We start from the raw sequence: 25,539 nt of genomic DNA on the forward strand, positions 1-25,539 counted from the left end.
AGTGTGGTGGAAATATCTGTTTTAATGATGGCCATGCATGTCTAAATCTCACAGTCAGGTTTCTTTGCAACATGAGGTATCCTCTAGGCATCCAAGCTTAAAGGTTACATTTTTCCTCCAGATATTCATTAAGAAAGTCCTAGAATTTTCATTGGCTACCTTTAACTGGAATTTTACAAATTATTTTCTTTGGTGGCTTATATCTTCCTTTGTCTCAAAGTAAAGATGTAAAACAGAACTGATGTTTGGAAAAGAAATCAATAAGATGTTCAGAGCTGAGCTACTGAGAACCAAGATAGAGGATTTGAAAGTTAAGGACACAGAGGAATTACTAAACTTGAGTGACACTGCAAAAGAGGAAGTGACTGAACTTCGGCATTGATTTTCTGTTCAAAGAGTCCAAAAGGTATCAAAGATTACCCTCAAGATATGAAATTTAAGGAAAAGGAAGAAAATGTCATGCCTGTGATAGTGAGAAAGTTAGGTAGTAAAATAACTAAAAGAAGAAGCCAATAAGTTCTTTACATAATATAGTGAGTTTGAAGGGCACCATAGGTCATGAATTAGACATGGCACGACAATGGATATACAAAGATATATAAAAGAAAAATCCCATAGAAAACGATATAAAATGGCCCTTAGAGTTCACTTACAAATAATAAGAGAAATGCAAGTAAAAACTACTTCAGGATATCATTTTTTACATTTCAGATAAAAAAATTAAGAAGTTTAAAAACAATATGATGGCCAGGAATGTAGAAAAAATAAGCACCTTCTTATATTTTCTGGTGGAAGTGTAAGTTGGTACAACTTCTAAAGTCAGTGATTTCACAATCTCTATCACAATTGTCATTGTATCTTTTGATCCAGTATTTATCTATTGAAGTATAACAAATTACCCCAAAATTTAGCAGTTTTAAAACAACAAACATTGAGAGATGATGATTGAGGAGCTCTCCTGACCCACTCTCCAGTGAAACTGGTGAAAATTATTAACAATCACCTAAAGCCTCTAAAAATGGTCCTAAGATCAAACAGCAAATGAAGAAACATCTATCCAAGAAAATCTATCAATCAGTATGAAAGGCAATGTTTGTGGTATCTAAACCAAAACCACTGCCTCCTTCCACCTTTCCAGCTCAACATGGTGTAGTCTCCATTCCAGACAGCTGCAGCCAAGAACACAGGGCTCCCTCTTCCTCCTGTTCCCAGTTGGAGGGTTTTCTTCCCGGGAAGAACAGGATATCAACAATTCTCATCCTGTCCCCAGCTAACTGCTGCTGAGGCTAAGTCCAACGCAAGTGCAACTGAGCAGTGGGTACTCCTTTCTTCTGTCCAGCTCCAAATTGTGGAATATAGGCTCTACTTTGGGTGTAGCATTTTGAGACCCCAGCTTGTGATGCACGGGTGTCATGCCAGGAGAGGCAAGCCAAGAGAACCTTAGGCTGCTGCCTCCCTTCCACTAAGCAATCAGCTCCTAGAGTTGGGGGGTCACTCAAAGAGCAGCATAATATTGTTCACATCTTCAGCTCCAGAGGCCTGACTCAGAGACTTTGCTTGAAAGGAAAAGCAGTATGTAAAACAAGGCCTAATCTCTTTCCAAAGAAACTGACTTCATTTGCAACACAGTGTAGAGAAGTTCAAGCTTAGAAGGTCTAGTCAGGATAGACCATATGCTTGGCCATAAAACAAATGTCAATAAATTTTAATGCAATGGAACAAAATTGGAAATCAGAATCAAAATTGGAAAACTGAGAAGCTCACAAATAAGTGGAAATTAAACAACACACTCCTAAATAAGCAACAGGTCAAAGAGGACCTCACTCTGAGATTAGCGAAAATAAAAACAAAATATAACAACTTACGAAATGCAGCTAAAGCAGTGCTAAGATGGAAGGATATAACTATAAATGCCTATATCAAGGAAGTGGAAAAGTCTCAAGTCAATAAAAATAAAAGCAAACTAAACCTAAAGCAAGCAGAATGAAGGAAATAATAAAAATTAGTGGAGAAATTAATACAATAGAGAAAAGAAAAACAGAAGAGAAAGAACAATACAGCCAAAAGGTGGTTCTTCAAAAAGATCAACAAAATTGACAAACCTTTAGCTAGACTGATCATGATAAAGAGAAGCCTAAAATTACGAGAATCAGAAATAAAAGGGGGGATATCACCAATCTTTAAAAAACTATAAAAATGTAAGGAATACTATGAACAACTAGACCCAGCAAATTAGATAACCTAGAAGAAATGTGAAAATTCTTAGAAAGACACAAACTACCAAAACTGACCCAAGAAAAAATAGAAAATCTGAATCAACCTATAACAAGTAAAGAAAATGAACTCATAACTATAAAATTACCCACAAAGAAAAGCCTAGACCTGAATGGATTTACTACTGAATTCTACCAAATATTTAAAAAAGAATTAATACCAATTCTTCAAAAATTCTTCATAAAATATAAGGAAACACTTCCCAAATCATTTTACAAGGCTATTATCCTCATATAAAAAGCAAAGACATTACAAGAAAAGAAAACTATAGTACCTCTTATAAATAGGTATGTAAAAGTCCTCAGCAACATACCAGCAAGCCAAATTCAGGAACATATAAAAAAATTATATACCATGACCAAGAATTTATCCTACAGATGCAAGGTTGAGTTAACATATGAAAATCAATTTATGTACTACATCACATCAATAGAATACAAAACAAAAATCACATGATCATCTCAACAGACAGAAAAGATACAGGTTGGGTATCCCTTATCTGACATGGTTGGGATCAGAAGTGTTTCAAATTTTGGATTTCAGAATATTTTCATATACATAAATGAGCTATCTTGGCAATGGGAACCAAGCCTAAACACAAAATTGATTTCTGTTTAACATATATCTTACATACATAGCCTGAAGGTAGTTTTAATTAATATTTTTTAATGATTTTGTGCTTAAAACAATGTTTGTGAACACTGATCCCTCAGAAAGCAAAGGTGTCACTATCTCAGCTACCCATGTGGACAACCTGTGGTTGCTTTGCATCACTATCCTTCCTGAATCTAAATTTACGCACTACTGATAAGTGATCATTTTCTTATACTTATTCACAAATAAGTACTAAGTAAAAAATATGACATACATGTCTGGCATGCTTGGCAAAGACATATTATCATAGCAGAGAGCAAATTCAACTTTCCTCAGCCTTCATGTTCTATTCAGGCCTCAAATGACCGGATGATGGCCACCCACATTGGAGAGGGCAGTCTGCTTTACTCAGTTCATCAATTCAAACGCTAATCTCTTCCAGAAGCACTGTCACAAACACATCCAAAACTAACGTTAATCCAAATATCTGGGCATCCGATGGCCCAGTCAAATTGATAATTAAAATTAACTTTCACATTGAGGAAATGCTCTTTTCTCTTCTTTCTTCCACCCCACCCCCTTTCTCTACCTTCACCTTGCTTCAACCTTCTCATTCTTCAGACATCTTCTCACTCAGGAAAGCACATGAAATTTTAGTAAAAAGTAATGGTATTAGCAAAGGATAATCCTGAAGCCTCTCTAATGGAAAAAGATAAATCATTACTAATATTTGGTACGTATTGATTGTTATCAGCAAATATATTATGCTATGGTTTTGAAACACGGTAAGTCATGACACTATGACTGAAGAATGGGGATTCAGGCCAAATGGTATCAGAAAAAGAGTCTTCTCAAAACATGCTGGCTGAAGTTGCTCAATGAACAACACTAACACTCAACCAAGACCCCAATGTGTTTTGCTGCATTCTCCTTCCGTTCTTTATTTTCTATCGAGGAGACAGTAGACAGTGTTATCACTAACATTATTTGTTGTGGCGTCCACTTCAGCCTCCAGTATCTTTCTACATAGTGCGATATCAATTCTACATAATTACAAATTTAAATACAACTTTGTACCTAGCAACATTAATTGCTACTTTACACAATTACATTGCTTCCCAAAGGATTAAGTCCATAGGCTAGCTAATATAGAGTGCTTTCAATTCTATTTTATTATTTCAATTATAAATCATTCTGAATATAACTTTTATATGCAATGGGAAACTAAAAAATTTGTGTGACTTGCTTTATTGTAATATTTGCTTTATTGCAATATTTGCTTTATTGCAGTGGCCTGGAACTGAACCTGTAAAATCTCCACAGTAAGCCTTGTAAATAGTAACATCTAAAAAGATTATTTTTGCCAAAATATCAAAAATGAATCTGAATAAGATCCTATTTATGGCAACTATAGGGTACAGAGTACTACAATAAGCCAGATTTGGGGAAACTCTACAGAATAAATAACCCAATTTATTCCAAAAATAAATTGCAAGGAAAAAAAGAGTAAGAAAGATGGAAGAGGAAAAAAATGAACCTATACATTCAGCAGGTAGACTATGCATGTTTGATCCTCCTAGGAACAAACCAACCTTTTTTAAAAAAGGTATTAGACAATCCGAGAAATGTGAAAACGGACTAGATATTTAATTATAATAGAGAATAATTATAGAATTCAAAGCATGATGATGATACGATGGTTCTGTTAAAACACCCTTTATCTTTTAGAGATAGTCCTTATTCATGGATTCAGAATTTGTAAACTGGCCTACTCAATACAATTTATTTGTTAACACGAAACTCAATAATTGTGGCACTACTGAGATTCAAGATGGCCGAAAGGGAACAGCACTGGTCTGCAGCTCAGCAAGATCAACACAGAAGGTGAGTGATTTCTGCATTTCCAACTGAAGTACCCGGTTCATCTCACTGGAACTCGCTGAACAGTGGGTGCAGCCCACAGAGGGCTAGCCGAAGCAGGGTGGGGCACCGCCTCACCTGGAAGTGCAAGGGGTGGGGGAATTTTCTCCCCTACCTAAGGGAAGCCATGAAGGACTGAGTCCGAGGAACTCCGGCACAGATACTGTGCTTGTCCCACGGTCTTTACATCCCGCAAACCAGGAGATTCCCTCCAGTGCCTACCCCACCAGGGCCCTGGGTTTCAAGCACAAAACTGGGCAGCCAATTGGGCAGACACCGAACTAGCTGCAGGAGCTTCTTTTTTTTTTTCCATACCCTAGTGGCGCCCAGAACACAAGCCAGAGAGAAGCCATGAAGCCAAGTGGTCTGGCTCAGCAGGTCCCACCCCCACGGAGCCCAAGAAACTAAGATCTACTGGCTTTAAATTCTGGCTGCCAGCACAGCAGCAATCTGAGATCCACCTGGGACAGTCAAGGTTGGTGGGGGAAGGGCGTCCGCCATTGCTGAGGCTTGAGTAGGCAGTTTTACGGCCACAGTGTAAACAAAGCTGCTGGGAAGTTCGAACTGGGCAGAGCCCACTGCAGCTCAGCAAAACTGCTGTGGCCAGACTGCCGGATTGCTCCTCTCTGGACAGGGCATCTCTATAAAAAAGGCAGCAGCCCCAGTCAGGGGCTTATAGCAGACTTAAACATCCCTGTCTGACAGCTCTAAAGAGAGCACTGGACCTCCCAGCACAGCATTCCAGCTCTGCTAAGAGTCAGTCTGCCTCCTCAAGTGGGTCCCTGACTCCCATGTATACTGACTGGGAGATACTGTGTCTGGAATTGGTTCCTTCTCGTGGGTTCTTGGTCTCGCTGACTTCAAGAATGAAGCCGCGGACCCTCGCGGTGAGTGTTACAGTTCTTAAAGATGGTGTGTCCAGAGTTTGTTCCTTCAGATGTTCAGATGTGTCCAGAGTTTCTTCCTTCCAGTGGGTTCGTGGTCTTGCTGACTTCAGGAGTGAAGCCGTAGACCTTCGCAGTGAGTGTTACAGCTCATAAAGGTAGTGCGGACCCAAAGAGTGAGCAGCAGCAAGATTTATTGTGAAGAGCGAAAGAACACAGCTTCCACAGTATGGAAGGGGACCCCAGCAGGTTGCCCCTGCTGGCTCAGATGGCCAGCTTTTATTCCCTTATTTGGCCCCGCCCACGTCCTGCTAATTAGTCCATTTTACAGAGCGCTGATTGGTCCATTTTACAGAGTGCTGATTGGTCCGTTTTTACAGAGTGCTGATTGGTGTGTTTACAATCCTTCAGCTAGACAGAGAAGTTCTCCAAGTCCCCACCCAACCCAGAAGCCCAGCTGGCTTCACCTGTCAATATCTCCCAGTTGGGGCCAACAGACACCTCATACAGGAGAGTTCTGGCTGGCATCTGGCAGGTGCCCCACTGGGTCGAAGCTTCCAGAGGAAAGAAAAGGCAGCAATCTTTGCTGCTCTGCAGCCTTTACTGGTGATACCCAAGCAAACAGGGTCAGGAGTGGACCTCCAGCAAACTCCAACACACCTGCAGAAGAGTGGCCTGACTGTCAGAAGGAAAACAAACAAACAGAAAGGATTAGCACATCCACTCAAAGACCCCATCCAAAGGTTACCAACATCAAAGATCAAAGGAAGATAAATCCACAAAGATGGGGAAAAAACAGTGCAAAAAGGCTGAAAATTCTAAAAACCACAATACCTCTCCTCTTCCAAAGGATGACAACTCCTCGCCAGCAAGGGAACAAAGCTGCACAGAGAATGAGTTTGACGAACTGACAGAAGTAGGCTTCAGAAGGTGGGTAATAACAAACAACTCTGAGCTAAAGGACCATGTTCTAACCTAATGCAAGGAAGCTAAGAACCTTGAAAAAGAGTCAGTCAAATGGCTAACTAGAATAACCAATGTAGAGAAGAACATAAAAGACCTCACAGAGCTGAAAAACACAGCATGAGAACTTTGTGAAGACTACACAAGTATCAATAGCCGAATCGATCAAGCAGAAGAAAAGATATCATTGATTGAAGATCCACTTAATGAAATAAACAGAGAAGACAAGATTAGAGAAAATGGAAAAAAAAGGAAAAACAAAGCCTCCAAGAAATATGGGACTATGTGAAAAGACCAAGTCTACATTTGATTGGTGTACCTGAAAGTGACGGAGAGAATGGAACCGAGTTGGAAAACACTCTTCAGGATATTATCCAGGAGAACTTCTCCAACCTAGCAAGACAGGACAACATTCAAATTCAGGAAATAGAGAGAATGCCACAAAGATACTCCTTGAGAAGAGCAACCCCAAGACACATAATCATCAGATTCGCCAAGGTTGAAATGAAAGAAAAAATGTTAAGGGCAGTAAGAAAGATTGGGTTACCCGCAAAGGGAAGCCCATCAGACTAACAGCAGATCTCTCTCTCTGGAGAAACCCTACAAGCCAGAAGAGAGTTAAGGCCAATATTCAATGTTCTTAAAGAAAACAATTTTCAAACCAGAATTTCATATCCATCCAAACTAAGCTTCATAAGCGAAGGAGAAATAAAGTCCTTTACAGACAAGCAAATGCTGAGGGATTTTGTCACCACCAGACCTGCCTTACAAGAGCTTCTGAAAGAAGCACTACACATGGAAAGGAACAACCGGTATCGGCCACTGCAAAAACATACCAAATTGTAAAGAACATTGACACTATGAAGAAACTGCATTAACTAATGGGCAAAACAACCAGCTAGCATCATGACAGGATCAAATTCACATATAAAAATATTAACCTTAAATGTAAATGGGCTAAGTGCCCCAATTAAAAGACACAGACTGCCAAATTGGATAAAGAGTCAAGACCCATCAGTGTGCTGTATTCAGGAGAACCATCTCATGTGCAAAGACACACATAGGCTCAAAATACAGGGATGGAAGAATATTTACCAAGCAAATGGAAAGCAAAAAAAAGCAGGAGTTGCAATCCTAATCTCTGATAAAACAGATCTTAAACCAACAAAGATCAAAAGAGACAAAGAAGGGTATTACATGATGGTAAAGGGATCAATGCAGCAAGAGTGAACTATCCTAAATATATATGCACCCAATACGGGAACACCCAGATTCATAAAACAAGTTCTTAGACACCTACAAACAGACTTAGACTCCCACACAATAATAGTGGGTGAGTTTGACACCCCACTGTCAATATCAGACAGATCAATGAAACAGAAAATTAACAAGGATATTCAGGACTTGAACTGAGCTCTGGACCAGGGGGACCTAATAGACATCTACAGAACTCTCCACCCCAAATCAACAGAATATACATTCTTCTCAGCACCACATCACATTTATTCTAAAATTGACCATATAATTGCAAGTAAAACACTACTCAGCAAATGCAAAAGAACAGAAATCATAATAAACAGTCTCTCAGACCACAGTGCAACCAAATTAGAACTCAGGATTAAGAAACTCACTCAAAACTGCACAAATACATGGAAACGGAACAACCTGCTCCTGAATGACTACCGGGTAAATAACGAAATGAAGGCAGAAATAAAGATATTCTTTGAAACCAATGAGAACAAAGAGACAACGTACCCAAATCTCTGGGACACAGCTAAAGCAGTGTTTAGGGGACATTTACAGTACTAAATGCCCACAAGAGAAAGCACGAAAGATCTAAAATTGACACCCTAACATCACAATTAAAAGGACTAGAGAAGCAACAGCAAACAAATTCAAAAGCTAGCAGAAGACAAGAAATAACTAAGATCAGAGCAAAACTGAAGGAAATAGAGACATAAAAAACCCTTCAAAAACTCAGTGAATGCAGGAGCTGGTTTTTTGAAAACATCAACAAAACAGATAGACTGCTAGCCAGACTAATAAAGGAGAAAAGCAAGAAGAATCAAATAGATGCCATAAAAAAATGATATAGGGGATATCACCACTGATCCCAAAGAAATACAAACTACCATCAGAGAATACTATAAACACCTCTGTGCAAATAAACTAGAAAATCTAGAAAAAATGGATAAATTCCTGGACACATACACCCTCCCAATTCCAAGACAGGAAGAAATCGAATCCTGGAATAGACCAATAACAAGTTCTGAAATTGAGACAGTAATTAACAGCCTACCAACCAAAAAATGTCAAGGACTAGATGGATTCACAGCCGAATTCTACCAGAGGTACAAAGAGGAGCTGGTACCATTCCTTCTGAAACTATTCCAAACAACAGAAAAAGAGGGACTCCTCCCTAACTCATTTTATGAGGCCAGCATCATCCTGATACCAAAACCAGGCAGAGACACAACAAAAAAAGAAAATTTCAGGCCAATATCCCTGAGGAACATCGATGTGAAAATCCTCAATAAAATAGTGGCAAACCAAATCCAGCAGCACATCAAAAAGCTTATCCACCATGATGAAGTTGGCTTCATCCCTGGGATGCAAGGCTGGTTCAACATATGCAAATCAATAAATGTAATCACATAAACAGAACCATCACATAAACAGAACCAATGACAAAAACCACACGATTTTCTCAATAGATGCAGAAAAAGGCCTTCGATAAAATTCAACACCCATTCATGCCAAAAACTCTCAATAAACTAGGTATCAATGGGACATATTTCAAAATAATAAGAGCTATTTATGAGAAATCCATAGCCAATACCATACTGATAGGGCAAAAACTCAAAGCATTCCCTTTGAAAACCAGCATAAGACAAGGATGCCCTCTCTCACCACTCCTATTCAACATAATATTGGAAGTTCTGGCCAGGACAATCAGGCAAGAGAAAGCAATAAAGCGTATCCAAATAGGAAGAGAGGAAGTCAATTTGTCTCTGTTTGCAGATGACATGATTGTACATTTAGAAAACCCCATGGTCTCAGCCCAAATTCTCCTTAAGCTGATAAGCAACTTCAGTAAAGTCTCAGGATACAAAATCAATGTGCGAAAATCACAAGCATTCCTATACACCAATAACAGACAAACAGCCAAACCATGAGTGAACTCCCATTCACAACTGCTACTAAGAGAGTAAAATACCTAGGAATACAACTTACAAAGGATGTGAAGGACCTGTTCAAGGAGAACTACAAACTACTGCTCAAGGAAGTAAGAGAGGACACAAACAAATGGAAAAAAATTCCTTGCTCATGGATAGGAAGAATCAATATCATGAAAATGGCCATACTGACCAAAGTAATTTATAGATTCAATGCTGTCCCCATCAAGCTACCACTGACTTTCTTCACAGAATTGGAAAAAACTACTTTAAAGTTCATATGGAACCAAAAAAGAGCCCGCATAGCCAAGGCACTCCTGGGCAAGAAGGACAAAGCTGGAGGCATCATGCTACCTGACTTCAAACTACACTTCAAGGCTACAGTAACCAAAACAGCATGTACTGGTACCAAAACAGATATATAGACCAATGGAACACAATGGAGGCCTCAGAAATAACACCACACAGCTACAACCATCTGATCTTTGACAAACCTGACACACACAAGCAATGGAGAAAAGATTCCCTATTTAATAAATGGTGTTGGGAAAACTGGCTAGCCATATGCAGACAACTGAAACTGGACCCCTTACTTACACCTTTTACAAAAATAAACTCAAGATGTATCAAAGACTTAAATGTAAGACCTAGGACCATAAAAATCTTAGAAGAAAACCTGGGCAATACCATTCAGGACATATGCATGGGCAAAGACTTCATGTCCAAAACACCAAAAGCAATGGCAACAAAAGCCAAAATAGACAAATAGGATCTAATTAAACTAAAGAGCTTCTGCACAGCAAAACAAACTATCATCAGAGTGAACAGGCAACCTATAGAATGGGAGAAAATTTTTGCAATCTATCCATCTGACAAAGGGCTAATATCCAGAATCTACAAAGAACTTAAACAAATCTACCAGAAAAAAAAAATTCCCTCAAAAAATTGGCAAAGGATATGAACAGACACTTCTCACAAGAAAACATTTATGCAGCCAACAGACATATGAAAAAATGCTCATCATCACTGGTCATTAGAGAAATGCAAATCAAAACCACAACGAGATACCATCTCACGCCAGTTAGAATTGTGATCATTAAAAAGTCAGGAAACAGGCCGGGTGCAGTGGCTCATGCCTGTAATCCCAGCGCTTTGGGAGGCCAAGGCGGGCAGATCACAAGATCAGGAGATCGAGACCATCCTGGCTAACATGGTGAAACCCCATCTCTACTAAAAATACAAAAAATTAGCCAGGCATGGTGGCGGGCACCTGTAGTCCCAGCTACTTGGGGGGCTGAGGCAGGAGAATGGCATGAACCCGGGAGGCAGAGCTTGCAGTGAGCTGAGATGGAGCCACTGCACTCCAGCCTGGGCGACAGAGCGCGACTCAGTCTCTAAAAAAAAAAAAAAAAGAAAGAAAGAAAGAAAATAAAAAAAGTCAGGAAACAACAGATGCTGGAGAGAATCTGGAGAAATAGAAACACTTTTACACTGTTGGTGGGGGTGTAAATTAGTTCAACCATTGTGGAAGATAGTGTGGCGATTCCTCAAGGATCTAGAACTAGAAATACCATTTGGCCCAGCAATCCCATTACTAGGCATATACCCAAAGGATTATAAATCATTCTACAATAAATACTCATGCACACATATGTTCACTGTGGCAGTATTCACAATAGCAAAGAGTTGGAACCAACCCAAATGTCCATCAATGATAGACTGGATAAAGAAAATGTGGCACATATACACCATGGAATACTATGCAGCCATAAAAAGGATGAGTTTATGTCCTTTGCAGGGACATGGATGAAGCTGGAAACCATCATTCTCAGCAAACTATCACAAGATCAGAAAACCAAACACTGCATGTTCTCACTCATTAGTGGGAGTTGAACAATGAGAACACATGGACACAGGGAGGGGAACATCACACACTGGGTCCTGTCGGAGGTGGGGGCTACGGGAGGGATAACATTAGGAGAAATACGTAATGTAGGTGACAGGTTGATGGGTGCAGCAAACCACCAGGGCACGTGTATACCTACATAACAAACTGCACGTTCTGCCCATGTAACCCAGAACTTAAAGTATAATCATAAAAATAAAAATAAAAAAATTATTGTGGCACTATTGTAGTCATTTGCAGGTACACAGAAAGTGGCAAAAAATTTGAGTCACACAACCCACATGTTTCCAACTGATGTCAAATAAAGTGACACTCTGCTTCAGCTCTTACACTATAAACACAAGTTTCCTTTTCACGGTTTATTTAGTACCACATTTGTCACATTTTGGTGCTTGTTTTTGATGACTTCAGTCCTTCAAACGATCATCAAGCACAGTGCTGAAGTGCTGGCTAGTGTTCCTAAGAAGGTTGTGACATGCCATAGGGAGAAAACAATGGGTTAGATAAGCTTTGTTCAGGCATGAGTTAACAGTGCTGTTGGCCAAGAGTTCGACGTCAATGAATCAACAATAAATGAAGTATCTTTAAACAGAAACACACATAAAATGAGGCTATGTATTCATCAGTTGACAAAATTGTTGTGACCAGAGGCTTACAGGAACCTAACCCCTTACTTCCTCTAGGAGTAATAGTTCAGCGTTAGCTAATTAAGTATTTGTAGTGACTTTACAGAACATTACTGTTAATAACTAGAATTGTCTGTAAACACTAAAGTAACTGTAGGTAAAATAGCATGATATCTAGGATTTGCTTCAAAATTCATTAGTGGTAGAAGGAGAGAGAGAATAGAGGTTTATAGATGAAACAAGATTGTCCGTGTGTTGAGAACGGTTCAAGGTGAGTGATGGGTACACATGAGTGTTCAATAATGTATTCTCTCTGTCTTTGCATCTAATTAAAATTTCTCCATAATAAAAAGTAAAGCATATACACACAACACATCTACACAGACAGTCCAAATGGGTACTACTGGCATATGAAGTATAGTAGCATAATTCTTTAATTGGGCAGGATTATTCTTTTCATTTCAAGATGTTTAGCAATCTCAGCCTCTATTCACTAGGTCGGTAGCACAACCGGTTGAAACCAATAATACAGGGCAAACTTTATCCAAAAAGCCATTCATCACGGCATTATTATACTATTTTTAAAAATAGCCCTAATGTACAACAAAATTACAGTGGTTAAATACAAATATGCTATATCTAAATAATAGAATATACTATAACCCTAAAAATGATATTATACTTCTTTCTGAGTGGATGAGCTAACAACACAACACTGAGAATCCCAAGTCACACCACATTAAATAAATCCTTATCAGCATGGGAAACAACAGCAGCAGCCATAAATGAACTATAAATTTGACAAATATCTTAAAAACAGAAGCATAGACTCATAGAGACAAATAAACCAAGGGAGAAAAATTATAATCCAAAACCTAAATAGAAGTCTACAGAAGAGGATGCTGCTTTTCATAGAAGAGGCCCCAGAAAGGCTTATAAGTACCCAATTAGTAAGTACAGAGAGCAGAAGCCCACAGGAATCAAAACAATTAATTAAGAAACCATTCACCAAAAAAAGCCGAGCCTCCCACTCATCCATGTTCAGAACAGCTACCAGCAGCATTTGCCTACATCAAATGGCCAAAAACTGCATTCAAAACCATTTGTCCGGCAAAGATCCCTACTCAGAGCGTTGGGCAAGCAACAGAATTAGAAAAGGGCCTGACTTAAAGGACCTAACTCTCATTCACTACAATGAAGTCTATCTGCTACACACCTTTCAGGAAAGCCTGTGGATAGGCCCTTCCCCAAGCCTTACAAAAAGCCCATAGGCAATCCTTACATTCAAAGGAGAAACCTTCTGGTAAACAGACATACAAAAAACACAAAGCAAACCCATATGAGCAACATACCTATATAAAGCAAGGCAGTGAAGGTTCACTATACACTTGAAGAAAATCAACAGCATCAAAGAGAAAGACAAGGAATTTTTTTTTAATTTAAAACAGAGAAAGACTAGGAAGAACAAACAGAAGTTACCCAACAGAAAACAAAGATAATGCAAGAAACAGAAAAGAATTCAAAAATTATAATCAGAAAGATTAAAAAATTATTCTATTAAAGAAAGCTACTTTGAAAAAGGAAAAAATTAAAAAATAAGTAATTTTTAGAAGTAATAATTTGATTTCTAAAATTTTAAAATTCAAATAATCAAAGAGAATCTTCATCCATTTGGGCTGCTATAACAAAATACCTAAGATTGGGTAATTTACAAACAACAGAAATGTATTGCTCACGGCTCTGGAGGCTGAAAAGTCCAAGATCAAGGCACCAGCAGATTCAGTGTCTGGTAAGGGTCTGTTCCACGTAAATGACACCTTCTGTATCCTCACATGGCAGAAGAGAAGGGAGGCTCCTTAAACCCCTTTATAAGGGCACTAATCCCATTTATGAGGGCCGAGCCCTCATGATGTAATCACTTCCAAAAGGCCTCATCAATATTATCACATTGGGTATTAGGGTTCAACATATGAATTTTGGGGGGACACCAACGTTCAGATCATAGCATAGAGCAAACAGAAGAATTCCACTTACTGATGGAACAAAAAGTACAAAGGCCACTGAGGAGATACAACAAAAGATAAAAAGATGGAAAACATGAGATAAGAGAGAAAAGAGAGAAGAAGGTCAAATCCATAAGATCCAACCTCTAACAGAGGGCTAAAACAAAGAATACAATGAAGAAAAAATATGAGAACATTTTATCAATCAAAAGAAAATCTTAAGTTTTGAAATGGAAAGGCCCACCAAAGGCTAAGAAGGATAAATTTTCAAAGGACCCAAATAAACAGATGATGTTGAGATTTTACAATAGCGCACCTAAAGAGAAAATCCTACAAGCTTCAAGCAAGTATCTAGGAAGAAACAAGAATCACACTGATGGGCTCCTTGGTAGCATTACTGTATGCTCAATTTAGATAACAGAACTATGCTTTCAAAAATCCAAGGCAAAAATTCATGGACATAAAATATTATGTTCAGCTAAAGTGCCAACTAAGCTTAAGGGCAAAAGAAAGACATTTTCAGTCATTTAAGGAGTCAGAAAACGTACCACCTGTCCATCCTTTCTGAGAAAAAAAATACTTGAAAATAATCCGACAAAAAAGAAAAGGGTAATCTGGCATCCTAGAAACTGTGTAATAAGTTCAGCTGTACAACGAAAAGAAAACCTATGATGACAAACGTGAGTAGGTTTAGAAACTAATTTGTCCAAATCCATACCATAAGCCAAAGAGGAAAAGGAAAAATGTTCTCAGCCTGTTATACAAATGTCTGACAAAGAACGTAGACATTCTTTATAAGAAAAAGTAAAGAGAAGGGCAATGAGAAATTCCAGGGGGGAAATGCTGTCCAGGAAGTCCACGGTTTAAAAATTAAACAGACCTAAATGGATCATAATTTGGATAACTAATGGACTATACAGAAAGATCACCTATTTGACCTTGATATTTAGAATATTCTTTTTAACAGACATAGGTTGAATATTCAGCATATCATTTTCACTTCTCAATGGATGTGAACATACTACATGGCTCTCTAGGAAATATTTACATAGTCATAAAATTATAAATGCCACTTATCGTTTCCAATTTCAAAAATAAACTCAAAATCCAAAGTATCTCACAGTGTAATCTACAGACATCAGAATTACCTGGAAATGTTATTTTAAACTTTATTTTAAATCTAGGTCCCACCCCTAGAGATTCAGTAGATCAGGTAAAAGGCCCAGAGATCTTCATTTTAATAAATTCTCCAAGTATAACTTGTGCACACTAAATTTTGACAGTCATAGTTATAAAGCAGTAATCTCCAAAATTTCTCATTACACCTTATCAACAAGACTTTTGAACACCTACGTCTAATATACATATGTACATTTATTTATAAATTTTATGTTATATGAATATATACTCTGTATATTATAAATATGAAAAACAGACATTGTAAAGAATGAGGAAAATGACCTAACAATAATTTAATATCTGCTTCTGTTTAACCAAGAGAAAAGTAAAAATTATGGATAGGTTTAGAAAGTTTTAAAAAATAACAAATAAAAGGAGAGGAGAATAAAGAATCATGGAAATGACAATTGAAGTCCCAAGGCTTCTCTAGAAGGCTTATTCTACTAAAAAAAACAGAGGGAGTCTGAGAGTGATCACATTTCATCTCAAAAATGATTGAGGAAGTAACAAGGGTACTTCAACAAAAGACTTAATTCTGATCATCAGAAGGAAAAAAATGATTGATGAATTAGACGTACAAGCAACATGAGAAGAAACTGATTATACTATTTTAAGTGTTCATAATAACCAAAGATAGTAAAATTAGACATACTCAGGCATGTATCATAGATTTTTAACAAGCCAAATCTCAGACAACGCTGGAATGATCCCAGTACTAGAGACTACAAGGGTGAATATAATTCAAGTAATAAAAAATGATATTCAGATTTTAGGATCATGATTCCAATTTTTAAAAAAGGAAAAGGTATCCATATGCTTAGCTTCTCATTTAAAAAGTATAATAAAATCCATTTACTAAGAAAGCAAGTGTTTTAATTGCTGTGCTAAGTGTCATGGGAATACTGTATACCAAATGTTTGATAGAGAGAACCCAGCATCATTCCACTGTTTCTAATAACCAAGGAGAGGCCCAACAATCTACAGTTAAATGACTAGGCAGTTCCTACAGGATAATATGGACTGCTAAGTAAAATCCTTTAACCTATTCCAGAACACTTACTCTACACTGGCAAGGTCATCCCAGGCTTTCAATTACACACTGCAATTATCTAAGGGGAAAACTGAGTCACATCTAGTAAGTTCCCTACAGAGGCAGTCTATGGCGTAAAAAGTCAAACAACAGGGACTTCGCCAACTTTTAAGGTTGAACTGTAACAGCTCAAGACACACACACACACAGTATTTAAGACATAGTTTTATCTCTTAGCTACACACTCTCCAAATATGTCAGAATATGAACAGGAACAGGGCATACCTGTACTTGAACTGGCACCCTTCATAATAAATCCAACAATTTTAATTTTTAGCTCCACATTTATTAAGAAATTAAATGAATCTCTTTAGGAGATTAATGATAAGTACTAACTTTAATAATGAAGAGAAACAAACTCAACACACCAAATACTCATGAAAAAATAATTTGAGAGCTCACCTTTCCACAACCAAACTGACCACTTGTGTGAGATCTGGGTTTGTAACCTGGAGACGTTTCCACAAAGACCATACAAATTCTTTATCAGCCTTAAAGAAATAAAAGAGAATTTAGATGCATTGCTTTGTAGTGACAGTGAAATAAGATACTACATTAAATTTTAAAATGAAAAAACAATTACTTGATCCCTAGTTGTATAACTACATCAACTGATTCTCTTTAAAGGAATGGGGTAAAGCTTTATTTTAAAAAGTTATTACACAGATAATCCATATTCACTTTTACTATTTCTATCACCTATATTTTGGGATGCAACTGTTGAAATGCTAAATATCTAGTTAAACTTGCTCTAAAAGGAAACTTCCCTCCCTGCTGCCCCATTTTCAGCTCCCCTTTTATCAAAACTCCTTGAAAGAGTTGCCTGTAATTACTATGTCTATTTCCTATCTCCCATTCACTCTATAATGCCTCCTAGTAAGATTTTCCTAACCACCATTATGCTAAAATCATTATTCAAGGTCCTCTATATTGCCAAATCCAAAGGACAATGGGTAGTTTCAGTCCTTATTACCTAGGTTAGTTGTTATTAACCTTGGCTGACAGGTATCTCTTTTGAGGAGCTTTTAAAAAATAGGGATGAATTAGAGATTCTGATTAATTGGCCTTAGGTTAGAGCCAAGCATCAGTATGTTTTAAAAGTGCCTCGAGTGAATCTGTGCACTCTGGGTTGAGAACCACTGCCCTAGGTGACCTCATATCAGGCCCATGATTTTAAGTACCAACTCTACACTGAGACTCCCACATTTCTATCTAGAGCCATTTCCTCTACTCTTAGGTCCAGACTTACATCTCCAACTGCATATTCAATAATTCCACTTGAAAATCTAATAGATATCTTAAATTTAACTTGTTCAAAATAAAATTATTGGTTCCTTACCCTCTCACAAATCTGCCCCTCTCCCTCCCAGAAACTGATACTGCCATCTATTCATCTATTCAAAGATCTAAAACAGTGGTGTCCAATGTTTTGCCTTCCCTGGGCCACAGTGGAAGAAGAATTATTATCTTGGGCCATATATAAAATACACTAACACTAACAATAGTTAATGAGCTAAAAAAAAATTGCAAAATAAATCTCACAATGTTTTAAGAAAGTTTAAGAATTTGTGTTAGGCTGCATTCAAAGCCATCCTGGGCTGCATGCGGCCCACCTGTGAGTCGGGTGTTAGGGTTAGGTTGATCTAAAACTTAGGAGTCAATCTTGTTTATTCTTCTTTTTTTTTTTTTTTTTTTTTTTCTGAGACAGAGTCTTGCTCTGTCGCCCAGGCTGGAGTGCAGTGGCGCAATCTCGGCTCACTGCAACCTCTGCCTCCCAGGTTCAAGTGATTCTTCTGCCTCAGCCTCCTGAGTAGCTGGAAGTACAGGCACGCACCACCATACCCAGCTAATTTTTGTATTTTTAGTAGAGACAGGGTTTCACCGTATTGGCCAGGCTGGTCTCGAACTCCTGACCTCATGATCTACCTGCCTCGGCCTCCCAAAGTGCTGGGATTACAGGCATGAGCCACCGTGCCCGGCCAATCTTGGTTATTCTTTTCTCCTCACACTTCATATCCAAATCATCAATAAACCCTACTGTCCTTATCTACATGATAGGCAAATTCTGACCACTCTCACCACTTCTACCACTATCGCCCTAGTCCAAGTCAATTCCGTCTCTTGCCCAGCTATGTATCATGGTCTCATAGCCTTACAACTCAAAACTCTCCAGTGAGTTTCCATCAAATTAGGAAACTAATCCAAACTCTGTGTCAAGGCTACAAGACTCCATATGGCCAATGCACATACTGCATCATCCATCACACTTTCACATAGAGTGTTCCCTCACTTCATTCAAGCCTTTTCTTAAATAATATCTCAAGTGAATTCTTCCCTGACTACTATCATAGCCACCAAAACCCCAAGTCTCTAGCAACCCCTTTTCCAGTTACAATTATTTTTCACAGCACATTTCATTTAATAATCCTGTATGTTTAGTGATTTGGTTTTACTTGTGTGGCAGATATCTCAATTTCTGTCTCCATCATCCATTCTCTCTTTTTAGTTACAGAAACAATTCTGCCCAAGTAACAGACCAACCTCTCTTGCCTTATGGGTTATATGACTAAGTTCTGTCAATGAAATATAAGTGCTGTTGGAAACTCAAAGGAAATCTTAAAATTAGACTTGTGTCTACCCATTGTTAGAAATATTCTTCCCAGTCTGTTGTTGCTTATTTATGATGATTTTTTTGAAAAAGCAAGTTATTAATTTTACATACTCAAATGTATCCATCTTTTCAATTATGGCTTATGGATTTTATGTACCAGTTAGAAAAGCCTTCTCTATTCCAAGATTAGAAATATATTTACCCATTTCTTCTTCTGGAATTTTGTTTTTTAATATTTTTTAATCAACAAATAAAAATTGCATATATTTATGGCATACAACATAATGTTTTATGTATACATTTTAGAATGGTTAAATCAAGCTAATTAACATAACCATTAGGGCGAGCACAGTGGGTCACATCTGTAATCACTTTGGGAGGCCAAGATGGGAGGGGATCATCTGAGCCCAGGAGTTTGAGACTGGCCTGGGCAACATAGTGAGACCCCCATCGCCACAAAAAACTTAAAAATTAGCTAGCCATAGTGGAATACGCCTGTAGTTCCAGCTACTCAGGAGACTGAGGGTGGGACGATTGCTGAGCCCGGGAGGTCAAGGCTACAATGAGCCATGATCATGAAACCATACAGCCTGGGCAATAGACCAAGACCCTATCTCAAAAAACAAAGAAAAAAACATAACCATTACCTCATACGCCCACCATTTTTTTGTGATGAGAGCACTTAAAATCTATTCTCTTAGTAATTTTCAAGTGCACAATCTATCGTTATTAACTATAACACCATGCTGTACAGTAAGTCTGGTGAAATGAAAAACAGTAAATTCTTTTGTGAACAATAAAATGTTACAAATGGATTGTGGAACTATGTTATGTATGAGTTTTGTGAGTTTTTCAGTTATTTAAATGCTATACTATGGTCAATTTGGATTACACCTAGAATTACTAAAAAAACTTTCATATACAAAAAATAAAGTCCCCCCCCGAAAAAACACAGAACTAGTTTCCAAACTGTTCCAGACATTAATACAAGGAAACTATTATCAATCACTCATATTCTCTTTATATTTTCCCTTCCTTCAGGCACTTAAAGATGTTCTTTTTAAATAACAAAAATAAAAACCTTGGTCAGGTGCGGTAGCTCACCCCTATAAGGCTGAGATGGACAAATGGCTTAAGTCCAGAAGTTCGAGACCAACCTGGGCAACACAGGGAGACAGAGACCCCATCTCTACAAAAAATACAAAAATTAGCCTAGCGTGGTGGCACACACCTGTAGTCCTAGCTACTCTGGAGGCTGAGGTGGGTGGATCCTTTGAGCCCAGGAGGTCAACGCTGCAATGAGCCATGATTGCACCACTGTACTCCAGCGTGGGTGACAGAGGGAGACTGTCACAAATAAAATGAAAACAAAAAATAAAAACCTAACATTACTCACTATAAAATTCCTTTTTTTTTTTTTTTGAGACAAAGTCTCACTCTGTTGCCCAGGCTGGAGTGCAGTGGTGCAACCTCAGTGCATTGCAACCTTCGCCTCTCAAGTTCAAGCAATTCTCCTGCCTCAGCTTCCCATGTAGCTGGGATTAATGGTGCATGCTGCCACACTCCGCTAATTTTTGTATTTTAGTAGAGACTGGGTTTCACCATGTTGGCCAGGCTGGTCTCAAACTCCCAACCCCAAGTGATCCGCCCATCTCAGCCTCCCAAACTACTGTCATTATAAAATTCTTTTTCTCAGGCCAGGCGCAGTGGCTCACATCTGTAATCCCAGCACTTTGGGAGGCCAAGGCGGGCAGATCACAAGGTCAGGAGTTTGAGACCAGCCTGACCAACACGGTGAAACCCCATCTCTACTAAAAATACAAAAATCAGCCAGGCGTGGTGGCATGCACCTGTAATCCCAGCTACTCAGGAGGCTGAGGCAGGAGCATAGCTTGAACCAGGGAGGCAGAGGTTGCAGTGAGCCCAGATTGCACCACTGCACCCCAGCGTGGGCGACAGAGCGAGACTACATCTAAAAATAAAAAATAAAATAAAATAAAAATTCTTTTTTCTCACTACAGAACTTCCAAACAGAATCAAATAATAATTTTTAAAAATTAAAAATAAAAATTCCTAATCATTTTCACAAAGTTTATTAAACTTGGGCTATGAAACAGTTGACTAAATACTAAATACTAGGTCTAAATTTCCCTGGAGGTGGATTGGTTTTGTCTTTCATCAACTGACATGGAAATAGATACCATCTATACAAACACAGACACCCCAAATTGCCATTTTTCACTGGGTACCTAGTCCCACAAAAAATAATTTAGTGTTGGCAATATATTAAGCCCTCAATTGACCTCTACTGGAGGAATGAACTCAACAAACACTTGAAACTGTTTCCTAAATCTAAACAAATATTTGGTCATCAGAGCTCAGGGCAAAGGATGTCAAGAGTTTACTTACAAAATATGGCACCAGGTAGCCACGTAGTAAATTATTAGCATGAAAAATAATTTCACAAAAAGACTCGCCAAGTAGAATACAGCTACAAACAACTGGTGGAATTACACAGTAAGTTCTCAAATTTGTTTTTCTTTGTGAATAAATGAGGTTTTAACACATCTAAATTTCTGACATAAAATATAACTGGCTGACTTCTCTGATCACATACAATTCCAACATCGCCTGCTTCAAAAGTTGGTTTCATCATTAAAGTTGATGAGCTTTAATGATGAAACTAATTTCATATTTCATTTAAATACCCTAATTTTTTTTCCTAAAACTGGCTTATAGGTTTAGTCAATATTTTTGCCTGATACCAAAAAATAAGCTTTATAAATGCTATATAAACATATTACTCTTTCTACGTAAACATAACACTTTTTTCTCATCTCACTCTATAAATGGTGATAAATGTACAAATACACATGCCCCAGCATCCTTTATCACAAACAGAACACATTCTTGAAATATATAATCAAAATTAAAAGTGTAGTGGAGTTAGGTTCTAAATTAGTGAAATAGGGCATTAAATGCCATGGATGCAAAATAACCCTTTGGAACACCCTTGAAAAATTCCTTAGGAAAAAGCTACATTTGGAAGCTAACCTACTACCCTCAGTAAGTCCAATACAGATAGCTTTTCTTCCCTCATTGAAATTAATCACTTTTTCTTCAGATAAGCATTATTTATAGTTCAGTTGCTAATCAGCGGGCCATATTTTTTTAAAGTTTAATTAGATAATACAATCACTTAGAGTGGGATGAGATGCTGATATTAAGAGAAACATTTGATTGCTTTCTATTACATGCTTATTCTGAGGCATTCCAATGATGTAGAATGGTATGGGGAATTACTCAAACTTCACCAAGCACACATCATTGAATTCCCATAAGTTGAATGTGAAAGCAAAACAAATTAAATGAAGCTACTACTTATGACCATGGACTAATTAGCAGTGTTCTTTTTCCTAAACTGTATGTTTCAAGCCTTGTTGGGTTCTGAAATTAATTTAGATCTGGACAGCATTTTTTAAAGGAATAGAACTGAAAAAATATCAGCCCACACAGTGTTAGGGTATGTATTCTTTCTGAAAATATATGTATGTATATGTGTGTACTTACTAGATTGAGATACAAAATTTTACTTCGAGTTGTAATTTTCAGCAGTTTTAATGCTATGTATTCTTGGGTACTGTGATCTCTAGCTGAATAAATAAGCGGGAGAGTATACTTTAAAAGATATAAAAGTGAATATTTAATCACCTAAATGCTTTTTTACAAAACAATTGGGAGTTCAATTACTATTTTTCCCCAAGATTCCCCAAGAGCAGGAGTCTGATTTGACTAAGATTTTTATGGTGCGGGATACTGCCTACAATTATATAAGAGTATTAATATTACAAAATCTAAGAGATCATCATTCTAGACTATTATGACCATCTCTGTATTCTTACATTTGCCAAGAGTATGTCAATCATTTTCCTAGTCTATATATGTCCGAGGTCACAAAAGCCAACACCATGTTTGGAGCCACATTTTTAAAGAATGTAAGTATTTGTGGGAAGAGGTTCATCAGGCTGTTTCCAATAGACTGACTTCCTTAACCAAGTCGGTCATAAAAAAGTATCTTAGCTCTTTAGCCAGCTAAAGGCCTAACTATGTGGGGAGGCAGAAGTGGGAGGAAAGAGTGTGGAAAATATGCCAAAGAGTGTCTGAGATTAGGACTCAGAGTATCAAAGGCCTTTATCATGGGTTCACATCTTAAAACTCCCCAAAGGGTGAGGTCTGCAGATGACAAATGCTTCAATTCACTGTTGTCATTTATATATCCCTTTGCTCCTTATCCAACGAAGAACAGAAAAATGGTAAAACGAAAAGAGGGCACCACATTAAATGTCCCAACCTTGTTTAACCAAAGGCACATTCAATTTGAAGATGGTCCCATTTTTAAATCCTTCACTCAGTCAGCAAGGACCTATAAAATGGGCAAAAGAATCCAACAGAACAAACTATGAGAGAATGAATTTCTGTAATCCCAGCACTTTGGAAGGCCAAGGCGGGCGGATCACGAGGTCAGGAGATCGAGACTGTCCTGGCTAACACGGTGAAACCCCATCTCTACTAAAAATACAAAAAATTAGCCGGGCGTGGTGGCGGACACCTGTAGTCCCAGCTATTCGGGAGGCTGAGGCTGGAGAATGGCGTGAACCCGGGAGGCGGAGCTTGCAGTGAGCCGAGACTGCACCACTGCACTCCAGCCTGGGCGACAGAGAATGAATTTCATCAACTGTTTTATTAAACTGACGATACTGTTCACAAAGTTACTTTGATGTTCAGCAGCTCCTAATTGGTTTCTAAGTTGAAGACAGAGTGACTTAAAGATCTACTGTTCAGTGAGTTTCCCACATCCAATCTCCCAACCCTATCTAAAGGTTCTGGTAAAATCAAAAGAGATGATGGTAAGGATGCAAAACTAAAGGAAAATTCAATCTCTTTGAACATGAGTATAGTCAAGTCCATCCTTACAAAAACTCTACAAACAGGAAAGTAATGTTAATGCAATTGATTTAGCAAATGTTTTTCACTGGCAAGATCACATGAAAATGTGACTTCTCACTCAAGGACCGCAGAATTACCATAGCTGGTTAATAAACAAGTACCAAGCATCATCTATTGTTAAGTTCCCGGCTCTGAGACTTTCTAAACGTTACTCGTCTGTGTTTACAACTTAAGTTTGACTGGGTAAAAACAAAGCCAAGTGTGGGTTTGAAATTTTAAAAACAGGTTCCTTCATCGATGGATTTTACTCTAACCCAAGTGTTTACACTTTCCTGTTCATTTCAACTAGTGGACGGCATGTCACTCCTGGGCCCCCGGCAGGTATCAGCTACCGTCACCACCAAGAACTTGGGCTTTGGGGGGAAGCGGAGAGGATGCGACTGCGAGTATCCAAGTGACCAAAACCAAACCCGTGCGCGGAGGCAAAGCCTGTCTGGCCGCAGTTCGGAAAGGGGCAGGGGCCCGGGTTTGGGGAGCCGGGCGCAGCCGCGTCCCTCCAGCCCCCGGCCGCGAGCGAAGCAGGGTGTGCATCCGCCAGGGAGCGTCGCTGGGCGGGGTAGGTCCCAAGGCAGAGGGAGAAAGGCGCGCCTCCCCCACGGGTCCCGGCCCCGCTGTGGTGGGGAAAGGGGGGCTGCGAGAGTCCTCGATACCTGACACAGGGCCAACTCCTCCTTTAGGCTCCTCAGCTCTTCCTCCAGCAGCTGCGTCCGGGTCACCATCGCCTCCTCTACCGAGATGCCCTCTAGCCGTCTGGACCCCATGGGCGCGCTGAGGAGGGGAGCATGAGCCGGAGCTGCCCCCCCAGGCCCTCGCCGGCCCCCTGACCCTTCTTCGCCCACCCAGATTTTATCACTTTCGTCCGCGACCACCTCCCGCGCTGCGCCGGCAAAACCCGAGGCCTCGCTGCGCATTGCGTGTACTTCAGCTCCCCGCCCAACACGTGGGGACCTGGGGCCCAACTGTCGCGCTGGGGGCGAAGGGTGCGGTGAGGGAGGCGAACGCGCCGCCATGGCTGCGGCTGCTAACGGGTCAAGTTCCCTGTTGGAAACTCCACCTCCCTTTCCCCAACCCGGCGAGCCCGGAACGCCGAACCGCGCATGCGCGAGGCTTTTCCCGCCTTGGCCCGCGGTGTCCCGTGTTTTCTGGTCCTGGCCGGCTTCCCGCGGGCAATGCGCCCAGCGCGAGCCTTGGGGTACGCACGCGCCGTGGCCCGAAAGGGTAAAGCCGGTCCACCGGGCAGGCCATCCCAGCGTCCTGTGCCTGAGTCCTTGGCCAGGATCGCCTGGATTTCCCGCCCACCTAAAAC

The 25,539-nt window shown here is 39.2% G+C and overlaps 1 protein-coding gene across 12 annotated transcripts in view; it reads right to left on the reverse strand.

Moving 5' to 3' along the window:
* Positions 1–25,539, reverse strand: part of CNTLN (centlein) — a 478,854-nt gene that overhangs the window by 332,778 nt on the left and 120,537 nt on the right. For 5 of the 12 annotated variants that reach the window (XM_063787952.1, XM_016960656.3, XM_063787951.1 and 2 more), the window contains exons 1-2: positions 24,884–25,371; positions 17,018–17,106 (exon numbers count right to left, since the gene is read on the reverse strand). In XM_063787952.1, the coding sequence (XP_063644022.1) occupies positions 17,018–17,106; positions 24,884–25,243 (449 nt within the window). In that variant the 5' untranslated portion in view covers positions 25,244–25,371. Of the gene's footprint in view, positions 1–17,017; positions 17,107–24,883; positions 25,424–25,539 lie in introns of those variants that run through there. The other 7 variants (XM_009456357.3, XM_063787955.1, XM_063787954.1 and 4 more) reach the window with 7 other exon arrangements.

The sequence above is a fragment of the Pan troglodytes genome, chromosome 11 (assembly GCF_028858775.2).
Source record: "Pan troglodytes isolate AG18354 chromosome 11, NHGRI_mPanTro3-v2.0_pri, whole genome shotgun sequence".
Taxonomy (NCBI): Eukaryota; Metazoa; Chordata; class Mammalia; order Primates; family Hominidae; genus Pan; species Pan troglodytes.